At 48.9% G+C, this 19,707-nt stretch overlaps 1 protein-coding gene across 4 annotated transcripts in view; it reads left to right on the forward strand.

Annotated features, from left to right (window-relative positions):
* Positions 1 to 19,707, forward strand: part of Syk (spleen associated tyrosine kinase) — a 70,096-nt gene that overhangs the window by 17,916 nt on the left and 32,473 nt on the right. For all 4 annotated transcript variants that reach the window (XM_050144178.1, XM_050144179.1, XM_050144176.1 and 1 more), the window contains exons 2-3: positions 7,889 to 8,345; positions 9,564 to 9,724. In XM_050144178.1, the coding sequence (XP_050000135.1) occupies positions 7,932 to 8,345; positions 9,564 to 9,724 (575 nt within the window). In that variant the 5' untranslated portion in view covers positions 7,889 to 7,931. The remainder of the gene's footprint in view (positions 1 to 7,888; positions 8,346 to 9,563; positions 9,725 to 19,707) is intronic.

Here is a 19,707-nt window from a genome sequence, read left to right on the forward strand (position 1 = left end):
GGCAGCTTTGCTGTTATTTGTGGACATTCACTAAGTGATTTCATTCTTTTTCTGTGAAAAAAAAAAAAAAAAAAAAAAACAGCTTGCGGGAGGAAAGGGTTTGTTTAGTTTACACTTCCAGGTCACAGTCTGTCTTGAGAGGAGTCAGGGTGGGTACTTAAGCACGAACTTGAAACAGAAAATGTGTAAGAATGCTGTTGTTGGCTCACACTCAGACTCAGGCATAGCTTGCCTTCTTGTCCAGCCTGGGACTGCTTGCTTAGGGAATTGTGCTTGGGGGGGGGGGCAGGGGAGGCTTCCCACATAAGTCATCAGTGAAGACAGTCTCTCACAGACATGGACCCAGGCCTCCCCTCAACTGAGGCTCCTCCTCTCAGATGACTCCAGGCTGTCAAGGTGACAATCACAGGACAGTGGTCCTCTTCTTGTCTCACAGCCTAAAGAGTCCCATTTTCTTGATCTCGTTGGGGCCACTTTTTAATAGTGGTTTTTGTGGGGCCATCCCTATTGAAAATGGTTGAAAACACGAGCCCTGCCTAGTGTCTCTGAGCATAATAAGGCTGTAGTGCGCTTCATTAAGTAAGTCTCCGTGTTCGGTGAGCTTCTCACATGGGAATGCTGCCTACGGGCAGTGCCGAGGCATTGACAATGCATATGAACTGTTTCATTGAATGGACACATGTCGGCTACCAGGCTGTATGTGCATAGTCTGGCTGATAGAAACATAGCCAGTGAATTTCCAGGATTTAACCTTTAAAGTTCCCTGAGAAACAGTGTCTGAAAATTTGTAAGCGCTGTGCTCAGGGCACTTCTGTGGAAAGAACCTACTGTGCTTCACAGGAAGTAACTGTATTTAGTTTTGTGCATTAGGGGAAGAAAGTAGGGACAAGGGCAGGAATACGGATGGGATAGAGAGAGGAGAAAAGAGAGAGACACGACAATGTGAGGACGTGTGAGCTGTGATGCCTCTGATGGTAAACTAACCAGAACACTGAAGTTGTCTCTGATCCCAAACACAGTAGACAGCAAGTCCTTGACTCAGATGGCCCTGCCTCACAGAACCCAGGCAGAGAGCACCTTGGCCTCCAGTCTGTGTGCACAGATAGAGAAAATGATGGAACATGGAGCGGGCTCGTAGCATCCTGGAACACACCTCAGGCATGTGTATGTCAGCATTTCTTGATGTGGGAAGTCCTTCTGTATATGTGTTGCTTTTATTGGCTAATCAATAAAGCTGTTTCAGCTAATGGCTTAGCAGAGTAAAGCCAGGCAGGAAATCTGAACAGAGATGATATATGGAAAGAGTAGGCGGAGTCAAGGAGAGGTCATGTAGCTGCCAAAGACGACAGATGCCGTGTAGCTGCTCAAGAAGCAAGAGGTAACAAACCATAAGCCTCGTGGTAAAATATAAAATGATAGGAATTGGTTAATTTAAGATATAAGAGCTAGCTAGCAATATGCCTAAGCTATTGGCCAAACTGTTGTAATTAATATAGTTTCTGTTGATTATTCGGGTCTGGGTGGCTGGGAAATGAATGAGCTGTCTCCATTTACAATGACTTTCTTTGTGTGAGTTTTCCTCCTCTCTCAAATTCTGGGTACTGGAAAGCCTTCTCCTGACTGTGGAACCCAGACCTTAAGCCTTACTCACTGCCCAGGTGTTTGTTAATTCAGATATTTCCAGGTGCTGGCTGCTTCTGCAGTCTGATTTTTCATACATGCTTTCCGGGATCTAAGGAGCTGCCTGTGACCACCCTGAGAAATGTGATTGCTTAATTAGCTCAGTGGCTATCAGAAACACTGTACCTGCAAGGGCGGATACAGCTATTGCTCAGTCTATGGAGATGTTGATAAGATATCATTACACAGATGCCTATGAAAGGACAAAGGTCACACAGTCCACCTTAGTCCTGGGACTGGAGAATTGGCGTGTCATTGTCTAACGGAAAAGGAAGTTCAGAAGTCTGTCAGTTAGCCAAGGACTTGTGCTGCCAGCCTGGGGACAAGAGTTCACCTTCTAAGCTCCCATGTAAAAGGCGGGTGTGACAGGCGTAATCCCAGGGCTAGGGAAGCAGAGAAAAATAGACAGATCTCTAGAGCTCCCTAGACAGCCAGGCAAGCCAAGTCAGGAAGCTCCAGGGTTAATGAGACACTGTGTCTTCTGTGGCATCAGAAGAACTGCTGAGGTGCACGGGTGTCAGGGTCATGTAGGACCAGGAGGGACACCCATGGAGCTTGCTTTCCCCTCTGCTCTGTATCCCATCCTTGCTGCCTTCTAGGTTTGGAGGGCATCATGTGTAAGTGGCCTTTTAGGCCTCCTCCTCTTCAGATAAGCTGTTCCAGCTTGCATCAGGAGTCAATCTGGGAACCATGACCCAACCTCGGAGAAGGAGGGGTAGTGGGGGTCATTGAACCTCAGGTGAGACTGACTATAGACACTCCTTCTTGTCATTTGTATGCAGTTGTGCCCTAGTTGCTTGTGGTGTGGGATCTCAGGCAGGGGCTGGAGCATGTAGGTTGGGGAAGACTAGAGAATAGATATTCTAACTATACAGTTGTGGACAAAGCCATCGTCTTTGCTGGGTACTGATCTTCCAGTGCAGTTGCTTTAGGGTCATCCATGCTCCTGTCCATAAAATCCTCACCCATTTCTGTAACTAAGCCTAATGAACTCATTGGTCCTCGAAGAGGAAAATGTTGCTTATGTTTCCCCTTTAGGTGGAATTTCCACAATGTCTGCTCATTGTTGAAAATGATCATCAAATAGATAAGGGAATGTTTGGTTATTTAATGTATTAGTGAAACCAAAGACACAAAGACAGGCCATATAAGATTTGTGGTCATGACACAGCATCCAAGCTAGTGGTTTCCAGTCAAGGGCACCTATGCCCCAGAGAAGATCTGGCGATGCCTGAAGGTGGCTTTTGGTTTGCATGATTGGGGAATGAACTGCTAAATCAGCTCAGGTGGAAGAGAAGCCCCTACTACCATAAGCACACATACCAAAGACTGGTCCAGCCCCCTCCATCAAGACTGTGCGGGCTGAGCAGCTCTGAGATGAAACTGTAAAATGCTCTGGAGAAATTAATGAGTGTTATAGCGTGCTAATGCAGCTGTCTTCATATGTAAGTAGAAGGCAGGAAGGCTCTCATGACCACATGTGGAAGAGAAACTGCTCATTCTCCAGAAGCCCCAGGCAGATGATAGACAGCTGGGGCCATCCATGGCTGTGTTTGTGGACCTCTAGCCCAGACCAAGAAGATCAAAAAAGCAGCATGGAAGTCAGTGGTGCATTTGAAAGGGGCTTGTCCAACATGAAGCCATGTGGGAGAATTAGGGAGACATGGGCACCTTGGAAATACTGACGAGTAGGAAGAATGCATTGGCAGGATGTCCCCTGTGGGCAGGCCCTTGAGGAATTAGATAGCAGCAAGCATGGTGTCCTAGGAATATCAGGACAAGCAGGGCTGAGGAGAAGGGGCAGGGAATCTGATGAGACAGCATTTCCTGCTTGAAGCATGGAGCATGTGACAGAAGGTTCCTTCCCTCAAGAAGCTGTGAGCTCAGGCAGGACAAGAGTGAGCTGCATCAACACAAGAACAGGGCTGGGCCTCTGGCCAGCTGATGTGTTAGGCTTCAGGGTCCTCTGGACTCAGACAACTTGGACTTTAAACATTTTCATTTAGGAAACTAGCAGTAAAATCTCCAAAATGAAAGAGGGGCACATTCACACTAAGCACATGTTTTGTGGCCATCTGGTAAGCCTTGATCAAGCTGGCTGAACCGCCCAGACCTTTGAAGCTTACATTTTTGCATAAGGGAAGGGTGGAAGCTGTATATAAGAGAAATACACTTACATGAATTTCAGTGAAAATGTTTGGGTGGGGAGCAATGGCAGGCAAAGACAGACACCTAAAAATCAGATCATCAGAACATCTGAGGGGATGGCAGGAACTTAGACCACAGGCCTGGGAAGGAGGAAAGCCACTAGGGAAAATGCTGTAACCCAGACATTATGCGTCCGGCATGTGAGGCATAGAAGCCATGTGTGGAACACAGCTGGGTGGACTGGAGTCGGGTCAAGGAAGGCCTTGTAGGCTGGGGAAAGTTTAGGATGTGCTGTGGATATGGCCATCCTGAGTGCACTGTGTTTACCAAGAAGGAAATGAACTAAGAATGAGGCTCAATGGGGAGAACCAGGTAAGACTCAGAGGTGGTGGACACCCCAGGCAGTGATGGGAGTGGATGAGGAGCGCAGGTGGCTCGAGATTCTCTTTGTAAAATCTGCTGCTTAGATGAACCCTAGAAACTGGCTCAGTGAACCTCCCTTTAGATCCTTCAGCCCTTGGCCACATCAGTGAAGATTAGGACATCTCTGCCCCAGTGTGTGCCCATTCTTGGAGAGCAAAGTCTTTCATGACTCTGGGGATGAACTATAGAGGAAGGGAGAGAAGGAAGGCTCCAGAAGGCCTTTAGCACTGTCTTGACTGGCTGTTGCAGTGGCTGTCATTTCCATTAAGAGTGGGGAGAAATATGATGGGCCCTCAAAACACAGGGTCAGGGTGAGTGGATCTGGGAGGGTCAAGCTACTTCTTGGGTATCAAAAAGGAGCTTTGGTCAACTAACACACAGTGAAGGACTCACTAGTAAGGCTGGATGTCCATTAATCATCAAGTATTCATGTATTTATTTTTATAACCCTCCACCAAACACCAAGAGCTGTCCCAGGCATGGGGATAGGACAATCCCTTTCAAGCCCCTCCCAGCCAGCCTTACTAATGTGTTAAAGGGATCTTACCCTGTGACGATGGACCATAGAGACAATTGAAATGGAGGAGGGGAGACAAACAGCCAAGGAAATCCCAAAATATTACTTCATGTTAAAAAACCATCCCCTCAGTCTGGGTGCTAGATCAGTCAGTAAGGTGCTTGCCTTGCAAGCACAGGCTTGAGCTGAATAGTTAGAACCCCTGCAAAACAGCCATGCTTGGTGGCACAGAGGCAGAGACAGGAGGATTCTGGGGCTTGCTGGCCACCCAGTCTAGCCCGTCTGACAAGTTCCAGGTTCAGTGAGAGGCCTGCTTCGAAAAGAATGAGGTGACGAATGATTCAAAAACAACCCCAATGTTGACCTCTGGCCTACTTATTACACATGTGCACAAGCATGAACATGCATGTGTACACACATTTCTTTACTTCTAAAGCCTTGTGTATAACTTACCTCCTAAAGTCCCCAAGAGAGTGAGAGATTTGCTGTGTTTTGACAGGTCCCCCTACACCTCACTACTGTAGAGCAACCTAGACAGGAGTGTACAGAAGTAAGTACAGGCTAACTCTGGGCAGAGGTGAACTAAGGAGGAACAAGGGGGTGGTTTGTTAGGACTGGGGTCTTTAATCTTTCTCAAGTTCATGCTTTTATACAGTGGCCTCACAAACTTGTTAATGGCAAACTAAGAAAATGTAGTGTTGAACTGAGAAAGAACGCGAGAGTTCTCAATACTGTTGTGGGTGTTGAAAGGATCTCGGGCTGTGGACTCTCCCTGCAGTCAGAGAAGGAGAGTCCAGACAGGACACGAAAGCCACAGTGGTAGGTGTGATGAGTTCAATGGCACCCGGAAGAGCACATGTGTCAGGTAATGGTGACTCTTCAGGGGATGGGGATTATGAAGGTGCCACTTCTGTGGCCAAGACTAAGTGAAAAGCTCAGTCTCTTCGTTTTTGTTTGAGGTCCTTTGGGAATTTGCTTGGTTGATATCTGTCTTAGTTGGGTTTCTATTGCTGTGAAAAGACACCATGACCGTGACAAATCAAATAAAGGAAAACATTCAGTGGGGCCTGGCTTACTGCTTCAGAGGTTCAGTCTGTTATGGTCATGGTGGGAAGCATGGCAGCGTGCAGGCAGACACAGTGCTGGAGAGGAGCTGAGGGTTCTACATCAGGATCAGCAGGCAGCAGGAGGTGAACTGGCTTGAGGTTCTGAGACCTCAAAGCCCAGCCCCCAGTGGCATACTTCCTCCAACAAGGCCACGCCTCCTAATAATGCTGTTCCCTATGGATCTATGGGGTCCACTTTTATTCAAACCACCACAGTACTCCAGTCTCATTTCTGTTGCCATAATATAATATTTTGACAAAAAAAAACAGTTTAGGGGGGAAAGAGTTTATATGGCTTATAATTCCAGGTTGCTGCTCACCATCATGGGGAAGTCAAGGCAGGAACTTAAAGCTTCATACCCAGTTAAGAGCAGAGAGAGAATAAGTGGACCCATGCTTGCTCACCGGCCTGTTTGCTGCTTATGTTGTTAGCTTTCTTCACACAGACAGTGCAGGGCCCAGGAGTGAAGTGCTGCTACCCACATGTGGAACGAGTCTTCCCACTTTGAGTAACAAGCAGTACAATCCCCCCTATACCCGCCCAAAGGCCCAGCCTGTTCTAGACACTTCCTCAACTGAAACTCTTTCCAGGTTGTGTCAAGGAGACAGTTTAGCACAGTTGCTTTGTTCTGTCTTTTTTATTGTGATCTGTTACATTTATTTATATATTTTACGTATTAGAGAGTCTCACTCTGTAGTCCAAACGAGGCTGAATATCACTATGTAGTCCAGGCTGTCCTCCAACTTGCAGCTACCTCTTCAGAATGCTGGAATCGCAGGCAGCAAATACCACATGCCACACGAAAAGCTGAATTTGTGAGTTTGGCATGGTAGGCACAAGCTAATGCTTGCAGAGTCGAGACCCGTATCCAGCCATGAGACTTGCATGGTAGCCTGGTTAAGAGGAGGATGGACCAGGATGAGGTCCCGAGTGGGCACAAGGAGTGCCAGCCTTGGAGAGATATCCATGTGGGGGCAGGTACTGATGCTATCCATGCTCCAGGTTAGAGCCCAGGCCAGGCCAGGAGCAGCTGCTGCTGCCTGTCATTTCAGCATGGCGCTTCCTCCCTCCAGCCGGCACATGCATTACTTGCGGTGTCAGAAGTCAGGTCAGAATGAAGACGGCTTCTTGGCAAGGAGAGTGCCAACACCAACCTTTTTCCTTCCCACTGAAAATTCCTACTAGGGAAGGAGGCTGCATGGCCATGTGGAGTGGTGATTCCCTGAGGCTGTGGGCCATGGTGGGGACAGGGAGAGGCTAGTCAAAGCGGATGGAGTAACAGTGAGCTCCCAGAATTACGTCAGCCGTCCTTGCTAATTCTGTCCCACGTACCACCGTCCACATGCAGGGTGTGTGTGCCCTTGAGCACTGTGTCAAAAGACTACTATACACTTCTCTTTTCTGTGTGTCTTATTTTGGATTTGTGTTGCTGTGTAGAGACACCATGTCCATGGCAACTCTTATAAAGAAAACATTTAATTAGAGTGGCTCACTTACAGTTTCAGAGGTTCAGTCCATTGTTATTATGGCAGGGAGCATGATGGTGTTTAGGCAGACGTGGCGCTGGAGCTGAGCCCTACATCCTGCAGGCAATGGGAAATCTACTGACTGTCACACTGAGTGAAGCCTGAGTAAAACCTCAAAGCCCGCCCCCACAGTGACACCCTTCCTCCAACAAGGCTTCTCCTCCAAATAGTGCCACTCCCCTTGGGGACCATTTTCTTTCAAACCATCACATTGTATCTTTTTAGAATTCTTTTTTTTTCCACTAGAAAAAAATCATGGTGAATTGGGTTACCTTTGTCAAAGGTCATGGATTTGGTTAACTAACCACAGTGCATTCTGGGAAACTGGAAATTAGGTAACAGAACCCCCGCGGCGCCGAACAGGGCAGTGTGCTCATTCTAAACTAGAAAGGCTTATGTCCCTGTGGAGTAGGTTCTGGTGGGCTTAGCCAGTGCCCCTTACTGTTTGGGTTCCTCACTGTGGCTAACCCATCTCTGTTATCCCCAGGTACTTCCCTCCATACCTCCTGGAATTCTGAAGGGGTGCAGACATGGCAGGCAATGCGGCAGACAGCGCTAACCACCTGCCCTACTTTTTTGGCAACATCACTCGGGAAGAAGCTGAGGACTACCTGCTCCAGGGAGGCATGACCGATGGGCTCTACCTGCTACGCCAAAGTCGCAATTACTTGGGTGGTTTCGCCTTGTCGGTGGCACACAACAGGAAGGCACACCACTACACCATCGAGAGGGAACTTAATGGCACCTATGCCATCTCCGGCGGCAGGACCCATGCCAGCCCGGCGGACCTCTGCCACTACCACTCCCAGGAACCTGATGGCCTCATCTGCCTCCTCAAGAAGCCCTTCAACCGGCCGCCGGGGGTACAACCCAAGACCGGACCCTTTGAGGACCTGAAGGAGAACCTCATCCGGGAATATGTGAAGCAGACATGGAACCTTCAGGTGAGTCTGGTTGGTGGCCACTGCTCCCTGAGACCTTGGAGCCCTGTCCCAGAATCACCCAGAATCCTTTGCGTCCCTTACCCGGAAACTGGGGCAGTAAGGGTGTTTGAGTGGATTTTCCAGCTTCTGCTACATTCCAGATGCCTGCGTGGCCGCGCCCCTCTTGGCCATTGTTCCCACTCCATCCATATGTGTGGTCAGAGCCTCATATTCACATTCCCTCTGCACTCTGTCCTCCTCCTTTCTCCACATGTGAGAAGGCTGAGTTTTCATTCTGTCCTTTCTGTTTGTTTGTTTGTCCATTCGCTTTTGTTTTCTTTTTTTAACTTACCAGTAACCAAACTCTGGCTATTCATTACCAAGAAGGTAATTTTTTTTTTCCTCACTGGGAAAGATAAGGAAATCAGTCCCCTCAGCTCTTAAGGCGACTCTTTATTTTCGCCTTGTTTCCACGTCCTCCAGGCCACTCACCTGTGACTCCTCCGGTGACATTTCCTGCAGGTGGGGAGGGGCAGGATGGGAGTGAGGAAAAAGCTGAACCCTGACAGACAGAAAGCCACAGATGCCTTCCTCACGTACATCTTCTTTAAAAGACAATTTTTTCTTTGGTTCCAATTATTTTAGCACGCACATGTGCACGCGTGTGTGTGTGTGTGTGTGTGTGTGTGTGTGTGTGTGTGTGTGTACAGGGGAGGAGGGTACAGGTGCTATGACACGCATGTGGAGGGCAGACAACTTGCAGGGGTCAGCCGCTCTTTCCACCAGGTGAGTCCCAGGAACCACACTCAGACAGTCAATCTCAGCAACAAGCATCTTCACCTGCTGAGCTGCTGCACTTTCCCCAACCTCACACACATCTCAAGGCTTCTTGCCTATTAGGAAATGACTGTGCTTTCACACAGAACCTGGGTGGAATATATAGCTTAGCTGTCTCTGGAGGATCCATTCTCTGACTCCAGGGGTATATGACCTACATATGCAAATTTTTTTTCTGAAGGGCCCATCTCTTCATTCCAAAACATATCCCTTGGTTTATACACTTGAAGACATGCAAGTAATATTACAAGGACCTACTGGTTCCCTTATTTTAGGCAGCGCACAAGAGAAGGATGAGCGAGGGATAGAGTAGATTTTGGTCCTGATTTGCTGCGCAAAACCTGGGACACAGGTCTATCTTCTCTGTACCCGGCCAGCTCACTCTCCCTCTGTTCACTGCAGGGCCAGGCTCTGGAACAAGCCATCATCAGCCAGAAGCCCCAGCTGGAGAAGCTGATCGCCACCACTGCCCATGAGAAGATGCCCTGGTTCCATGGCAACATCTCCAGAGATGAGTCGGAGCAGACAGTCCTCATAGGATCAAAGATCAACGGAAAATTCCTGTGAGTATCCTGCCATCTCCTTACCTCCTACCGCCAGGGCCGCTCACCTAGGGGTAACAGCTTCCCCATGAGTAGAACCCAGGTGGGCCCAGGAAGGTGTCACACCTTCCCATCTGCCAGTATGGGAGTTGTTGTCGTTTGTGACCCAGCATGTGTTTTTATCTAGTCTGACCATAAAGTGTGACATTGTGCTTAAAGAAAACGGTGTTCAGCCACATGAGGGTTGAGTTTGGTATCCAACATGGTGGAAACAGAAGTGCTTTGGATTGGGGATGTTTTGGAAGCAGGATATATTTGCACATTATGTAAAGAGATGTCATGAGATCTTACCCAAGCCTGCACTAGAAAGTCATTGACCTTTAGAAACACTTTATGCTTATGAAATGTCTTGTGTGCGTAGGTTTACCTGCTCATGCATGTAAGTGTGTAATGCAAGTGTGTATACATACATGTGGAGGTCAGAGGTGGACATTGGTATCTTATCAGTTTCTTTCCACTTTATTTATCTTGATAGCTCATCATCATCATTATTATTATTATGTGTGTGTGCATGTCGGTGGGGGAAATACCTGTGCCATAGTGCATGTGTGGAGGTCAAAGGACAACGTCCATGGAGCTGATTCTTCCTTTACACCTTTACATGGGTTCCAGGTATTGAACCCAGGCCATCGGGCTTGGGGGCAACCATCTTTACCCAATGAATTTGTTTTCTGGCCCTCCTTTCCCAACTAATATTTTGAGAAACAGCCCCTCACTGAACTTGGAGCTTGCTGCTTTGTAGATGTTGACTGGCCAGCAACCCCAGGACTCCTCCTGTCTGTCCCTCTCCAGGACTGAAATTACAGGCACCCACTGGCACACCCAGATTTTTACATGGGTTCTTGGGATCAGCTGGGGACCCCATGCTTGTGTGATAAGCGCCTTACCCACTGAGCCATCGTCCCAGGCCCCTAGCACCAAGGTAATTTTTCCTATGATCTTTTTAGTGCTGTCAGAGTAGGGTTGCTCAACCCAAATTCTGCTTGCAATGGCAGGCAAGGTGATGGAACAAAAGTCAGGCAGCACAGTTTGCTCACAGAGATCTGCCCCGGATTTTGGACTTCTGTTTGTGCTTGGAACTGCGTGCTAATGCAGACATCCAGGAGCAAACCCCTGGGAGCAGCTCATACCAAATGTGGGTGTGGTTGTCTGAGCAGAAATGGGTCTGTGGGCTTCAGCCTGGCCAGCTCAGTAGCGTGAAGACTTGGATCCTGGATTCCTGGCCTAGGCATCTGCAGTGTGTCTCTGTGAGTCAAAATTCAGAAGGTCCTTGGGTAGCGGTCCAGCTAGGCAGGGTCTGTGGTCCAGAGAGGCAAGGAGCTGTCTTTGTGCAGGTTTGCCTTTTCTTCTAAAGATGCGCCTGCCAAGGTGATACTGTGGCAATGCCTGTGTTTGGTGTCATTCAGTGTCTCCACACAAAGGCTTTTGGGGTTCTAAAAAACCACCCCTATTCCTTCCTGAATCAATGATGTCACATCATGGTCAGGTCCATTGATCAGCACCAGGCTGTCTTCCTAGAAACGCAGGTGTTTTCTCTGCATTTGCATCTAGCTAAAGAATTTTCCTCTTACTTCTGATGTCAAAAAATTTTCTTAAGGGGCTGAAGAGATGGCTCAATGTCTTAGATCACTGACTACTCTTCCAAAACACCTGGGTTCAATTCCCAGCACCCAGGTGGGGGCTCACAACTGTCTGTAACTCCCGTCCCAGGGGATTCACCACCTTCTTCAGGCCTCTGCATGAATTAGGCATGCGTGTAGTGCACAGACATACATGCTGGCAAAACATTCATAGGCATAAAAAATAGTAAAATGAAAGTTGTTTTTTAGATGATCTTAACCATGTCTTAAAGAAATAAATCAATAGGCAAGATCAACAGACCCTGGTGGCGGGAATGTGTGGGACAGAAGCCGCATCACAGCGAGGCTGGAGGAGGAAGACAGCTTCCCCTTGCATAGATGCACAGCACTTTCCTGAGGTCTGGCTGCGTTGCATCTTTGAGCAATAGTTTCTGGCACAAATACCCTAGGGTAGCAGGCAGCATTGTCCCATGTTGAGCACCCAGAAGACATGCTGACCCCCAGAAAGCTGTTGCCCTCTCGCTGCCTAGAGCTGTTGTTCTCAAGTTCTTTGGGGGAAGTACTGGGGCCACAGATTGCCCCATGATCTGCACTCCTATGTAAGTGCACATATATAAGCCCACGCAGAAGGCAGAAGGTCCTCCAGCAGTCTGTCAGTCATTTGCACAGACATCCCACGCCTCTTCATGCCACAATCCACCCCAACACTGGGCTTGTAGTTTATGCAGGGCACTCTCAAAGCTTGTGTGTGTCCTTATCAACTACTATCAGCGCTCAAAAGATGCAGAGGCCTCACAGACCAGAGCCCTACCTGGATGGCTGTGTTTCCACAGCATGCTCAAATCCCTTTAGGGGTGGGTCTTTTCGTCTGTCCTAACTGTCCCCTGTAGACACAAACCTTTCAGACACTGCCCTCCCTACCTTTGCGTTGCCAAAGAGCCGGCCCTACTCTTTCCCAGGCTGCTACTGCTCCACCTGCAGGGTTTGCCCATGGCTGGATATGTGGAACTTCAGCGAAGGCCTCACGTCGGGTAGGGTGATAGTCAATGCATGGAGGAGTGGGCCCTTCTTCAGACCCCACCTTCAGGTTAGTTATAGGATCCAAGTCTAAGGGACGATCTTCTCCAGGATGAATTCTCTAGGTCTGCTCTTTCAAAAACTCTGTCTCTCTGTCTCTGTCTCTCTCTCTCTCCCTCCCTCCCTCCCTCTGGCTCTCCAAGGTCACAGACTGGCTTTGAATTCACTGTGTGTCCAGGCTGTCCTTGAGCGTATGGTCCCCTGCCTAACCCCCCTAAGAGTTCCCAGTGTGCACCATTATACCTAGTTTCCACAGGACTGGGAACTGAACCCAGGGCTTCATGAATGCCAAGCAAATTCTCTGCCCACTTACCCACATCCCTAGCTCTGCATCACTGCCCTTGAGAAATAAATAAAGCTGCATGTGAGCTCACAACCCAGTGTGTGGTCAGCATGGGACTGAGTTTCCTCTCTGTGACTCTGTGTGGTTTCTCCACCCTTAGCGTCAGGCCATTCTCCTCATGAGGGGATCTAGGGGATCTTCAAACAGAGGAAATAGAAGGCAGCATTCTTGCGACTTGGTGACTGTCTCGTGCTTCCTGGCTTCCTACAGAATCTCATGAGCTCAGCTGTTTCTGGCATGGGTCTTTCACTCTCTTCCTTTGTCTGGTGTGTGGACAGGGCATGTAGCCTGTGGGACACCATCCACTGGGACTCCTGGGCCCCAGTGAACCCAGGTTGCCCAACCTTGCTCCATCTTCCTTCCTCCACACAAGCATTCACATGTTATGGGAAACAGAGTCAAAGGCTCCCGAGAACTCTTGCAAACCAGCCCTGACTCCCAATCCATAGTAGGCATCTGTCCTGTTTCCCCGGTGGCAGTGAGCCAAAGCTTAAGGAGATCTTGAACTTGATTGAATAACCCAAAGCTAACCCACTTACAGTTCACACGTAAAATGACTCTTACTTTCAATGAACATCCAGGGCATAGAGTTTGTAAAGTCAAAACTGGATTACACTTACAGCTGGCTGTCCTCAGAAGGGGCATGTCACCCAGGAGTGCCTGCACTGCCTGGAATATCCAAGGGTCTAAGGCAGCTGTTGGCTTCCTCCTTCTCTGTTTTCTTTTCAGGCAGATTTTTCTTTTTGTTTATGTTTTCCTAAAGAATGTGTCTTCTGTCACTTGCTAATCACTCTGTGTGCCCATCCCTCCTAGAAGAACATAGGTAGAGTCTTCATACACAAGGAACAGAGCTCCCAGCCCTGTCATGGCCACTGGACTGCAGAAGTCAGTTCTGCAAGAGTCTACCCTCATACACACAATGTTTGAGCAAAGGGGAGGTGGGGCTGAGTCATGAAGACCCTGTAGTCTGTCACCTGCAGCCTCGGGTTTTGTTTCCAGACAGTTGAGGAAGCTCTGCACACAGAGGCAGAATGAGAAGTATCCATGGACCATGAGTCACCTCTAAACATATCTAATACAATGCCAGTGCCATATAAATGGTTGTTATACCGTTTGTTTAGAGAATGATAATGGATTGAGAGAGACAGGTCTTAAGAGCACTGGCAGAGGACCAGGGTTCAGTTTCCAACACCCAATTTGGACGGCTCATCACTGCCTTTAACTCCAGTTCCAGGGGATCTGACACTGTCTTCTGCTGCCTGCATCACACACACAAAACTCAGAACAAAATAAGTCTTTAGAACAAGAGAACAATGACAAGAAAAAAATTGGCACATGTTCAGTCCAGGCATGAATTTTCTGTGCAACTATTTCAGTCTGTAGTGGTGGCTCCACGGACATGGAGCCCACATATACAGAGCACTGACTTTTACTGAGGAATGTGTGAGGGCATAGAACATGCCGGGCTGGGTCGTGGTTCTACTTCATACCCACCTCCCTGTACTGAAGGGATTAGAGGCTACGCACAAGGAGCCACCTGCCCAGGGAACAGCGCATGTAGGTGTCTGGAGTTGGGAACAGGTCAGCGGGCCAGCCCTACTGTAGCCAGTGCAGCGTGAAAAGCGTGAGATGGAGGAAGAGGGTGGTGAAGGCTCACAGCATAAGGATTCACCATGTTGGATGAGCTCAATAGTCCTCCTGTATGGGGAGGGCCAGGCCTGCCTGATATTCAGTGGGACCTGTCTCTCTGTAGTGTCCTGAAGAGGTTATGGTGAGCAGGGCAAACCATTGCTCTGAGCTCCTAGATGCCAACCCAGGTACTGAATTGTTGGTATCACGGCTGCAGGATCCTGCCCTCTTATGCATGAGTACAGATGCTGCATTTAATGCTTGCTGGAGGGCAAGGTAGCCTGTGTGTGGCTGTGCTGTGGGGACCCCAGAGCACAATACAGGATGCACAACTCGCTTTGGGTGCCAGCTTCTACCCTGCTCGTGGAAAGACCGACCCCAAGTCTTCCTCTTTCCTCCATCCCTTTGTGCAGTACTCGGTGGTGGGGTCTCTGTCATTTCTGTTGGCAAATGCTTGCTATGTGGAAACTTAGTGCACAGAGAATGGTTTGTCTCCCCTGCCCTCCCTTGCTCTCGGTGCCCGCTGAAACAAGGTGAAGGCCCAGGCAGCCCACAGTAATTGGTGGAAGCAGAAGATTGCAGCCTTCATCTCATTCAGATCTGTCTATGAGCCAGTGTAGCAAGGGAGCAAGTCCTCTGTCTTAGGACAATGTACATAGCTACTAGCGTCAAGTCCCACTTTCTCTTGGGTGTAAGCGTGGGATTTGAAAGCCTTCCCCACCTCCTCTTTCCTTCCTCACTCCATTAGCTTCCCACCCTAATCTCTCAGCTACCTGCAGAGAATGACTGGGAAGACCCAAACAACGAGAGTAGACCACCAAAGCTCTCTGCACACTAAAGAAAGCACAGAGCTCCTGCCCCACACACCCTGTGCTCCCAGCCGTCTGGGCTGGGCTGGAGCTCGAGGATGGCCACACTGCCCTAGGAGCTGAGTCCACCCTGGTGTATGCCACTGTGACAGGCCAGACTCTTCACACCATCCTTCATCCCCATGGTCCTCCCCATCAAAGAATCCATGAGTAGATAAAAGCTCCAGGCCTTCAGCCAGAATCTGCAGGAGCTCTTGACAAAACCTCACAACATACAGGAATCCCCAGGGCAGCTGTGGAGACGGCAGGCTACCGTTGTAATCCCAAGAGCCATAAATGTCATATTTGTGGAGTCATCCATCCAGGAAGTCACTAAACTGCTGTTTGAGCCATAGTTCCTATTTTCTGACTTGGGACATACATTGTGCAAACCAAAAAAAAAAAAAAAAAGAGCACAGAAGCAGTTATTCATTCAACAAGAGAGTCATGTGTCTGACTGGATGACTGGATGAGCGGCAAGCAGCACGGTGGGAACTGGGTTTCGGTGACCACAGACACAGGCCTTCCTCCCCACCTCACCATGTTATTCACGTCCACATGCTACAGAGCCCGGGACACGAAAACATGCCACTCCCTGCCATGGTCTCTCACCAGTATGTGTCTATGTATATACATATTTATGAGCATGTATCTACATACGTATGTGTTGGGGTCAGCAGTCAGCATTCAATGTCTCTTCATTGCTTTCCACCTTGTGTTTGGAGGCAGGGTCTCTCATTGAAACTGGTGCTCACTGATTCTGCTAGGTCAGCTGGCCAGCAAATCCATGGCATCCCCCTGTTTCTGTCTCCCCTGTACTTGCTGGGATTGCAAGTACACACCATTACACCTAGGGATTGAACCCACGTCTTCACGCTTGTACATGTCACACTTTATGGGAGCCATCTCCCTAGCTTATTGTCTTCTAGGATTTAATGACACTGTTTCTGCCCCCACGTTCTGGCTGCTGTGTCTGTCTATACATCTACTCTTCCTTATTCCTGCTCACTCTGGGTGCCTTGGGAGCAAGGACTGGGCTCTTATCTTCAACAGCTACAATCTTAGCGTGTACAACAACACCTCAGTGGGAGGAACTCTGAGGCAAGGGACTTTCAAACGGCTCTGAGAGAGGAAGAGGTGGTTAACTGGGGGGAGCATCCTAGCAGAAGGAGTATCTGTGCGAGCCCTAGGGACCTACATGTTGCATGTGACCAGCCGTGGGAAAGGAGGTGGCCAGACCAGAGAAGAAGCTTCTGTGAAGTGACTGACCATATGACATTTTCAGAGAGCAAAAGGACTGCTACCTGAAGGGGAAGGGAGGAGGGGAGGAAAAACAGAGGGGAGAAGAGACAGAGGCAGGAGAGGCTGGGAAAGGAGAGGTGGGGGAGGCAAGGAGCAGGGAGGAAGGAAGTTACACAGCCTGGCTGGTTATCCTGTGGAGCAATCGTGGAACTATCGCCATCCGGGGTTGAGGTCCTGCTGAGTGGAGCAGACAACAGGGTGGTGAATTAGGAGTCCAAAGAGGTGGCAGGAGTGGGGTGACCTGGGAAGACCTGGACTCCAACCAGAGAGGTGGGAAGCTCGGCAGGCAGATGCTGGAGAGAGTGCCCTCTGAGGACAGGCAATTGCAGTCACAGCCATCACAGCAAATAGGTAGACACAGCATTCTAGTGACGCCCAGGCTTCCCTCACTGGGGAGAGGACTTGGAGAAGACAGAGGGAGGTCCCAGGAGAGCAGAGCACCATGGGTAGAAGAGATGCCCCCAGGTGATGGCAGATTGGCTGGGTGGAAGAACAGGTGATCCCACCATTGTCTTGTGATCGCTTGCTGGGAGGGGACACTTTGAGGGAATCCTGAGAAGGGGAGTTGGAGACCAGGTCTGAGATGGACCCATCCAGATGTCTTCAGGGGGTGAGAAGGATGCCGTTTGTGATATCTGAGTGATGGAGGGGGGATTGAGGTGGGGAGTTCAAGAGAGTTCATCACCCATGTAGTCACTGGATAAGGAAGATGGGAGCTACATTCTGTGGGCTTAGCTGGCCTGGGAGCTCCAGATCATCCCTGTCACTTGCTGTTGGGATGGTCCTTGGCACTTGGCTTCGGTTCTTTGTCAGTGTGTGTGATTGGAAAGGACTCCCACATGTTCCCTTGCCATAATAGCTCACTAGTGCCTCAGTTGAAATAAGCCCCAAGAAGCCCTTGTTCCCTGTATTAGGAGCAGAGTGCACACAAAATTCAAGCGAGTGTCTAAATATGCCTCTCTGTATATGAATGTGTGTGTGTGCATACACTTGCAAACATGTGTGCGCACAGGTGTGTGTCACTGAAAGTTTGGCAGGTATGTATGGAGGGTCCCTAGCCCCTGAGCTGTTAGTTATAACTTAGCAGTCCATATTTCCAAGTTCTCCAAAGCACTGTTGATGGCTGTGGTGGTTGTGGTGGTCAAACAGCCTTGCCTGAGTCTGAAGAGACGCCTGATGCCTAGGCAGGCTACATCATGAGATTTCTATAGGTTTGTTACCATAGTCGGGGAGAAATTCCTACAGCACATCCAAGTGCTCTGGTATTTGACTGGAAGAGAGAATGAACCTTCAGTCTACATGAGACTGTCTAAGGGACCTGCAAAAACACCTGCTAGAGGGGCTAAGGATCAGTAAAAGAACATTTGTCCAGTGTTTATAGAGCCCTAAGATCAATCCCCATCCCAGCCAACCAGCTACTAGAAAGAAAAGTGAACCGCCACGTTTGGAAGGCAAAACTTAACTATGTATTAAAGAGGAAATTAGGCTCTGGAGAGATGGCTCAGTGGTCATGGGCTCTTGCTGCTCTTTCAGAGGACTGGGATTTGGTTCTTAGTACCCACATCAGGCATCTCACAACCTCCTGTAACTTCAGCTCTGGGGCATCTGATGCCCTATCCCATGTGGCACCAGGTGGAAATCCTCTATCCTGGGATGAGAATTATCCTCTGTCCTGTGTGCCCACCCTGTACATACCAGCCACCCACCAGCAACACCACAGCCATCCTGATTATTGGTTCCTGCCCTGCCTGTGTGCTACAGCCATTATTTTACTTAGTAATGGCCCAAGAGGAAGAGTAATGATGCCCAAGAGAAGCTGTGCTTGATATGGTACTTAGTTTGCTACATGGTAGTGTCAGTCATCTGCAGGGAGGCGTGGTGAGTGCTCCCTGTAGGTGGAGGAGGCGTGGTGAGTGTTCCTCATGGATGACGTTGTCTGCAGTCCTGTTCCACCCTGAGCTGTGATATGAACTGGGTCGTGCTCAGAGATGAGCTGGTGGTTGTGTTGTTCCTGTGCTTCCTACACCCATTGATCTCTCCATCAGCAATGCCTGCCTTCCCTTTGCCACTCCTCTCCGGTCACAGACTAGTTCTCCCATCAGAGGAAGCATGCCAGGCCTCCTCATGGTATCCTCTCCAGCCCGCTTATGTCCACTGCCTTCCCTTCTGTGCCACATTGGTTCCCGGAATAGCTAGTTTATTATAGTCCATACTTTGTGGTTTTAATACCAAGCAGATCTGGGTATATAATGTCCTATTCTTCTTGTTGTTGTTCTTATTCAAAGCCTCTTTTATTATAACTCATGCTTATTTCCTTTTGGGGTGATCTTTTTGAGTTCATGATTGGTTGATACTCATCTGTGGGGAGGCTGAGTGTCCTGCACTGGGAATGCTTTTCTCTGGGCTTCGAGATGTTATTGCTGGCCTGTAAGTCAGCTCCAGCCCATTGCAGTGCTGTGCTGGTAGTAGTGTTTGTCTTTACCCAATTCGTGTGTGTGTGTGTGTGTGTGTGTGTGCATGCACTTGTGTGTAGGTGTATGTGTGAGTGTATGCGTATAGAGGCCAGAGGTCAACCTTATGTGGCTCTCAGGGGCCATCCACTAGGACCTGAGGTCATCAATTAGACTAGGTTGTCTGGCCAGCAAGTCTCAAGAATCTGCCTCTCTCCACCTCCCCAGTGCTGGGATTTAAAGGATGTGCCCCCAATGTCAGTTATTTATGTGAGTCCTGGGATTGAACTCAGGTCCTCGTGCTTGTTCAGCATGTATTTTACTGACTGAACTCTCTTTCCCAGCCCCATGGTTTTGCTTTTATTTGCTGAACAATTTTGCCTCCTCAAGTTTCAGCTCACTTTGTGTTCTATACATGCATTACAAAATTATATTGTAGGCATCAAAGAAACCTCTCTCTTTGTTCATTAATAAATGAAACCCTGACTGTTGCGAGCCTCCTATGCCACAGTGAAAGCCAAGTTCAATTAGTCTTCCCACACTGCCATGTAGGATCAAAGCCAGGTCATTCATTTGATCTGTTTGGCTTTGCCAGTAGGGTCAGCAAAAAAAGCTTCATAGCCTGTCTGAAGGAAAAGTTCAAAGACAGCTGTGGACTGATGTCAGTATCAGCTCACTGCTGCTGCTCAGAGGTCCTGGGAAGCTGGAGGAGAAG

The sequence above is a fragment of the Alexandromys fortis genome, unplaced genomic scaffold, assembly GCF_014885135.2.
Source record: "Alexandromys fortis isolate MF-2015 unplaced genomic scaffold, M_Fortis_MF-2015_v1.1 scaffold_1, whole genome shotgun sequence".
Classification (NCBI taxonomy): Eukaryota; Metazoa; Chordata; class Mammalia; order Rodentia; family Cricetidae; genus Alexandromys; species Alexandromys fortis.